The sequence below is a fragment of the Armigeres subalbatus genome, chromosome 1 (assembly GCF_024139115.2).
Source record: "Armigeres subalbatus isolate Guangzhou_Male chromosome 1, GZ_Asu_2, whole genome shotgun sequence".
NCBI classification, from domain to species: domain Eukaryota; kingdom Metazoa; phylum Arthropoda; class Insecta; order Diptera; family Culicidae; genus Armigeres; species Armigeres subalbatus.
The window spans coordinates 308,401,460-308,409,366 of record NC_085139.1 but is presented as its reverse complement, the minus strand read 5'-3'; the positions used below and the strand labels follow the sequence as shown (position 1 = coordinate 308,409,366).

The window sequence follows — 7,907 nt, the reverse complement described above, 5'->3', positions numbered from 1 at the left end:
TAGTTGGACCGCGAAGCACCCCTGTTTCCGAATGAGTGTTAAGGAACCACCCCACTGGACATCTTAGGAGGTATTAGCCTGGTTCCAAGACATTTTGGTCCTTCGAACCGGATGAATAAAGGACCACGGAAGGATAAAGGACCTCGGAAACAAAGGCAGGAACGATAATCACCACACCGCACTTGGATTCGCGCCATCACTGCAAGAACGCACAAAGGAGGAAATCGCCATTCCCAGGGCGAACAAATACCACCCCGCCATCACACTCGCAAACAATTGGGTTGGAAGCAACACAACTGGAGGTTTTGAAGTTTGCACTTTATACAACTAATTACATCGCTTGGTCTGGACATCCACCGGTTGGATTGTTTATGTGGGTGAGTTGGAACCATCTATATGTCCTGCCGAAGCGAGGACGAAATACTAATTACTAACCGGCATTTATCGAAACCCTGCATGTAACCTGTCTGAGAGCTGACTACTGGATCGCATTTCAACGATCACAACAGATTCAATCCATTCGTATTACATTGGCCTAAGGATACGTCGGGGTCTTGCGTCAAGCTTCATCGCCTATGTGATTGCCAACTACTGAACCAGTGCGATGGTTTATCTGCCAGGTAAATTACTCATGTTCAGTATATGTTCGGCCGAAGCATACATTTCTCGATTCTAACGCCATTTCGACGTGTTTTGTTCGTTTTTTCACATCGGAGCAACCACTTACTATTGGAAAGGCTATCCGTGGTTCTCAACGAAGAAGCAGTTATAGGAACTGTTTCAGCCCATCCGTTTTGTTGGATCTGACTTGATAGGATCTACCATTAGCAATACAACCCAGCTTCAGCAACGTGAGAAGACGGGTGATCCGAAGAGGTTGAGCCATCAGTTACCTGTCCAGGTGAGTCACTGAACGTATATGTCACCGAAGCAGGACGACAGTGACTGCACATTTTTTAATAAATAATTCCTCTTCGACGAAACATTGTAACGAATCCCAAAATGCACTTGGTGCCATTCTGTGATAATTGGATTGATATTTGAGATTTGCTCTGCTCAGGGCTTAGCACCGCTGTTAGTTGCTCAGGTGAGTCAACACAGTATATGCCCTGCCGAAGCATAAAATTTGGATATTACACCTTATTATTTCCTCTTGGTTTCCTGCCTATTGACATTGACGTTGAGCTTTAAAAATAACCACCGTTGCCATCGCCACATAGTTTGAAGGAGATTGATTAACGTTTGGTACAGCAATTTGTTTTCAAAGGTAATATACATTAGTATATGGCCTGCCGTGGCCAGGCTTGTTGGATACTACATAAGTTCCTTATACCCCCCCCCCTCGGTTAACCTGCTTATGAGCTGTGCTGTTAAACGTCTAGCGTTATCGATCATCAATTGGAGTCCCAGTGTTCCTGCTTTGTTTATGTGGATTGGTGACGCATTTCACTGTGCCAGGTAAATACACAGAGTATATGCCTGCCGAAGCTTGGAATCACGTGGATCACTACACCATTCGTCTCTCTTTCCGTTACGTGTGCGAGTAACTCCAATCATCATGGCACCCCGTAAGCTGACATCGTTGAAGGCCTTGGTCGTGAAGCTGGGGGAAATTCAAGCCGACCTGGACGATATTGGGAAGTTCGTTCAACGCTGCGATGAAGCCATTACCGCGACTGATGTCAACATGCGCTTAGAGAGGATTGGCGAACTTTGGGAGAAGTACGGTGAAACATTGGTGGAAATCCAGTGCCACGATGACTACGACGAGGACGACGAGACCTTCAACAAGGATCGTCTTATCTACAGCGATCAATACTATCGATCGAAGTCATCCCTCACGGACAAGGCAAAGGAGCTACAGGTTCTACCGGAGCAGGATCAGTCAACGCGTGCTAACGACTCGATGGTGCATGGTGTCCTCGACCATGTGCGACTGCCGCAGATCAAGCTGCAGTCTTTCAACGGCGACATCGACGAGTGGATTAGTTTCCGTGACTTGTTCACTTCCCTGATCCACTGGCAGACTGATCTACCGGAGGTGGAAAAGTTTCATTATTTAAAGGGGTGTCTTCAGGGGGAACCAAAAGCTCTAATCGATCCATTAAAGATAACGCAGGCTAATTATAAGATCGCGTGGGATGCGTTTACTAAGCGCTATAACAATAGTAAGCAGCTTAAGAAAAGGCAGGTTCAGTCGCTCTTTACTCTTCCTTCGCTTTCTAAGGAGTCGGTTTCGGAGTTGCACGTTCTAGTTGAGGGGTTCGAAAGAATTGTGCACACTCTAGACCAGGTTGTCGAGCCAGCGGAGTATAAGGATCTCCTGCTAGTCAATCTTCTCACCAATCGTTTGGACCCGGTGACCCGCCGAGGTTGGGAGGAGTTTTCATCCACGAAGGAGCAGGATACTTTGGAGGATCTGACGGAGTTTCTGCAGCGAAGGATACGTGTTCTCGAGTCGCTTCCAACGAAGGCGGCTGAGTCTAGGGGTGGTCAACCGTGGCAGCAACAACCCCAGAGGCAGAAGCAATCCACAGCGAAGGCCAGTTACAGCACGGTGCAGTCATCGTCAGGAGCACGATGTGTGGCATGTAAGGAGAGCCACTACCTCCATCAATGTGGCGTGTTCCAAAGGATGTCGGTGGCTGACAGAGATGCCCTGCTGAAAACCCACTTCCTCTGCAGAAATTGTTTCCGAGTGGGTCATTTGTCCAAGGAGTGCCAGTCAAAATTCAATTGCAAGAATTGTAAGGGTCGTCACCACACTTTGGTGTGTTTCAGGTCGGAGAAGGATAGTTCTGCAAAGGTCGCAGCGGTTGCTAGGGGCAACCATCCTTCAATCCCAAAGGAGTCCTCCGGAGTCAACGAAGCTTCTGGTTCGGGTTCCTCTCAGGTGGTCAATATGGTGGCCACCGACATTTCGGTTTCTGGTGCGGCTCACCAATATTCTTCGCAAGTTTTACTGGCAACTGCGGTCGTCGTCGTGGAAGATGATAACGGTGGAAGGTTTCCTGCTCGCGCTCTCTTGGATTCGGGCTCAGAGAGCAACTTCATCACGGAGCGACTGAGTCAACGGATGAAGACCCAACGAGAAAGGGTGGATATTTCGGTACGTGGAATTGGTCAAGCAGGAACTAAAGTCAAACACAAAATACAAGCGGTAGTGCGATCGCGAGTTTCTCCTTTCTTGCAAGCAATGAATTTCCTCGTTCTTCCCAACGTAACGGTGAATCTACCAACTGCTACGATGCGCACGGACGGTTGGTCGATACCCCCAGGAATCAAACTGGCAGATCCCGCTTTCTTTGAGTCCAGCAGGGTGGACTTGGTGCTCGGTATCGAATGTTTTTTCGATTTCTTTGAAACCGGTCAAAGGATTCCCCTAGGCAACCAATTACCGACGCTGAATGAATCGGTTTTCGGATGGGTAGTGTGTGGAGGGTTATCAAATTCTCATCAGGATCTGCACATTACATGCAACGCTTCCGCAACAGAGAAACTGGAATCTCTAGTTGCCCGGTTCTGGTCTAGCGAAGAAGTTGATTCGGTGAAGGTACTCACACAGGAGGAAAAGCGATGTGAGGACCTGTTCCAAAATACAGTCCAACGAAATCCCAACGGCCGGTATACGGTTACACTCCCGAAGGAAGAAGGCGCTATTCAACGGTTGGGCGAATCCAAGGACATTGCGATCCGCCGTCTTCAAGGTACGGAGCGACGGCTGGCAAGGAATGCCAACCTGCACAAAAGCTACCACGACTTCATGGAGGAATACGAGTCGATGGGACACATGGAGAAGGTCGAAAGGGCGGCCTTAACAACGAAACGGCGGTGCTTTTTACCACATCATCCCGTTTTCAAGGAGGAGAGTACTACTACCAAAACCAGGGTGGTGTTCGATGCCTCCTGTGCAACATCGTCCGGCGTATCGCTGAACGACGTTTTGCTGACTGGACCGATAATACAGGATGATCTCAGATCAATCATCATGCGAAGCCGAACCAAGCAAATAATGCTCGTTTCTGACGTCGAGAAGATGTTTCGGCAAATTTGGGTTCACCCGGAGGATAGGCCTCTGCAGTGTATTCTGTGGCGTTCAAATCCTCAGGACGACATCAGCGTCTATGAGCTCAAGACCGTTACGTACGGTACCAAACCGGCGCCGTATTTGGCTACAAGGGCCCTCAAACAGCTAGCGGTGGATGAAGCAACAGCATATCCCCTTGGATCACGTGCGCTGAGCGAAGACACGTATATGGATGATGTCATCACAGGATCAAACACGGTTGAAGATGCTTGCGAGTTGCAAAAACAGTTAAGTGAAATAACGGGAAAAGGTGGTTTCAGGCTCCGGAAGTGGGCATCCAACAGTCCCAAGGTCTTGGAGGGACTTTCTCAAGAAAATTTAGCGATTCAAGCGGGGGACGGAATCAACTTGGACCCGGATCCGTCAATCAAAACGCTCGGACTCATCTGGATGCCGAAAAGTGATCAGCTTAAGTTTCACTTCAACATTCCCTCGGTGCGACCGAATCAGCAGTTCAGCAAAAGGGAGGTACTTTCGGTTATAGCTACGCTATTTGACCCCTTAGGACTACTCGGAGCAGCAATTACAACGGCAAAGATTCTGATGCAGTCACTGTGGAAGTATCGAGACGAAAGCAATCGGGCTCTGGACTGGGACCAGCCTATACCTTCCATGGTGGGTGAGGTTTGGAGGAAGTTACTTGGGCAGCTTCCCCTGTTGAACGAAATCAGGATTGACCGTTGTGTCATCGTTCCTTCTGCAGTTTCTACGCAGATTCACTGCTTCTCGGACGCCTCCGAGAAGGCGTATGGATGTTGCATTTATGCCAGAAGTGTAGACGCAGCAGGGAGGACAAGGGTGTGCCTCCTATCGTCAAAATCACGGGTGGCGCCCTTGAATTGCCAAACAATCCCGCGTTTGGAACTGTGCGGCGCTGTTTTAGCGGCAAAAGGTTCTGGATTCTTTGAAATTACCCGCACAGGGGTACTTTTGGACGGATTCTACCTGTGTCTTGCGGTGGATCAAAGTTTTGCCAACCACTTGGACTACGTATGTGGCCAACCGAGTATCTAAAATCCAGACTCTCACAATTGCTTAGCAGTGGAGACACGTTCCAGGCATAAAAAATCCGGCCGATCTTATTTCGAGAGGTATCATGCCAGAGGACATTATCTATAACCGTTTCTGGTGGCGTGGACCACGATGGCTGGAGGAGGAACCTGACAATGGGCCAGAACCGCCAGAGCCATTTCATTTTCATTCATTTCATTTATTTAGTTAACATCTAAACAGATAACACTGAATCAACAATTTGACGCCACAATACACGGTTCGAGGCCGCATCTCTCCATCCTCGGATACGCCCCACGCTCGCCAAGTCGTTCTGCACCTGGTCTGCCCATCTCGCTCGCTGCGCTCCACGCCGTCTCGTACCTACCGGATCGGAAGCGAACACCATCTTTGCAGGGTTGCTGTCCGGCATTCTTGCAACATGTCCTGCCCATCGTACCCTTCCGGCTTTAGCTACCTTCTGGATACTGGGTTCGCCGTAGAGTTGGGCGAGCTCATGGTTCATTCTTCGCCGCCACACACCGTCTTCTTGCACACCGCCAAAGATGGTCCTAAGCACCCGTCTCTCGAATACTCCGAGTGCTTGCAAGTCCTCCTCGAGCATTGTCCATGTTTCATGTCCGTAGAGGACAACCGGTCTTATTAACGCCTTGTACATGACACATTTGGTGCGGTGGCGAATCTTTTTCGACCGCAGTTTCTTCTGGAGCCCGTAGTAGGCCCGACTTCCACTGATGATGCGCCTTCGTATTTCACGGCTAACGTTGTTGTCAGCCGTTAACAAGGATCCGAGGTAGACGAATTCCTCGACCACCTCGAAGGTATCCCCGTCTATCGTAACACTGCTTCCCAGGCGGGCCCTGTCGCGCTCGGTTCCGCCCACAAGCATGTACTTTGTCTTTGACGCATTCACCACCAGTCCAACTTTTGTTGCTTCACGTTTCAGGTGGGTGTACAGTTCTGCCACCTTTGCAAATGTTCGGCCGACAATGTCCATATCATCCGCGAAGCAAATAAATTGACTGGATCTATTGAAAATCGTACCCCGGCTGTTACACCCGGCTCTCCGCATGACACCTTCTAGCGCAATGTTGAACAACAGGCACGAAAGTCCATCACCTTGTCTTAGTCCCCGGTGCGATTCGAACGAACTGGAGTGTTCGCCCGAAATCTTCACACAGTTTTGCACACCATCCACCGTTGCTTTGATCAGTCTGGTAAGCTTCGCAGGGAAGCTGTTCTCGTCCATAATTTTCCATAGCTCTACGCGGTCTATACTGTCGTATGCCGCCTTGAAATCAACGAACAGATGGTGCGTTGGGACCTGGTATTCACGGCATTTTTGAAGGATTTGCCGTACAGTAAAGATCTGGTCCGTTGTCGAGCGGCCGTCAACGAAGCCGGCTTGATAACTTCCACTAATGGTGACAGACGACGGAAGATGATCTGGGATATCACTTTGTAGGCGGCATTAAGGATGGTGATCGCTCGAAAGTTCTCACACTCCAGTTTGTCGCCTTTCTTGTAGATGGGGCATATAACCCCTTCCTTTCACTCCTCCGGTAGCTGTTCGGTTTCCCAGATTCTGACTATCAGTTTGTGCAGGCAAGTGGCCAGCTTTTCCGGGCCCATCTTGATGAGCTCAGCTCCGATACCATCCTTACCAGCTGCTTTATTGGTCTTTAGCTGTTGAATGGCATCCTTAACTTCCCTCAAGGTGGGGGCTGGTTGGCTTCCATCGTCCGCTGAACTGACGTTGTCATCTCCTCCGCTGCCTTGACTTTCACTGCCTGTACTCTCAGCGCCATTCAGATGTTCCTCGTAGTGCTGCTTCCACCTTGCGATCACCACACGTTCGTCCGTCAAGATGCTCCCATCCTTATCCCGGCACATTTCGGCTCACGGCACGAAGCCTTTGCGGGATGCGTTGAGCTTCTGATAGAACTTGTGTGTATCTTGAGAACGGCACAGCTATTCCATCTCCTCGCACTCCGCTTCTTCCAGGCGGCGTTTCTTCTCCTGAAACTCTGCTATCTCCGCTTCCGTCTATAACGTTCCACGTTCTGCCGGGTACCTTGCTGCAGCGCGACCGCCCGCGCTGCGTCCTTCTCCTCCAGAATCTGTCTGCACTTTTCGTCGAACCAATCGTTCCGTCGACTTCGACCCATATACCCGACGTTGTTCTCCGCTGCGTCGTTAATGGCTGCTTTGACTGTATTCCAGCAGTCCTCAAGAGGGGCCCCATCGAGCTCACCCTCTTCCGGCAACGCTGCCTCGAGATGCTGCGCGTATGCAGTGGCGACATCAGGTTGCTTCAGTCGCTCTAGGTCGTACCGCGGCGGTCGTCGGTACCGAACATTGTTGATGACGGATAGTTTTGGGCGCAGTTTAACCATCACCAGATAGTGGTCAGAGTCGATGTTAGCGCCACGATATGTCCTGACGTCGATAATGTCGGAGAAGTGCCGTCCATCAATCAGAACGTGGTCGATTTGTGATTCTGTCTGCAGTGGTGATCTCCAGGTGTACCGATACGGGAGGCTGTGTTGGAAGTAGGTGCTGCGAATGGCCATATTCTTGGAGGCGGCGAAATCAATTAGTCGTAGGCCGTTTCGTTCGTCAGCCGGTGAGCGCTGAACTTTCCAATAGTCGGTCTAAACTCCTCCTCTTGGCCAACCTGAGCGTTCAAGTCTCCTATGATGATTTTGACGTCGTGGCTTGGGCAGCTGTCGTACTCACGTTCCAGCTGCGCGTAGAATGCGTCCTTATCATCATCAGTGCTTCCGGAGTGTGGGCTATGGACGTTGAT

At 50.1% G+C, this 7,907-nt stretch overlaps 1 protein-coding gene across 1 annotated transcript in view; it reads left to right on the top strand.

Annotated features, from left to right (window-relative positions):
* Positions 1-1,558: 1,558 nt before the first annotated feature.
* The window catches only part of LOC134207555 (uncharacterized), a 52,936-nt gene continuing 46,587 nt past the window's right edge, over positions 1,559-7,907 (top strand). Inside the window, exon 1 of the mRNA XM_062683262.1 lies at positions 1,559-4,702. Within this exon, the coding sequence (XP_062539246.1) occupies positions 1,559-4,702 (3,144 nt within the window). The remainder of the gene's footprint in view (positions 4,703-7,907) is intronic.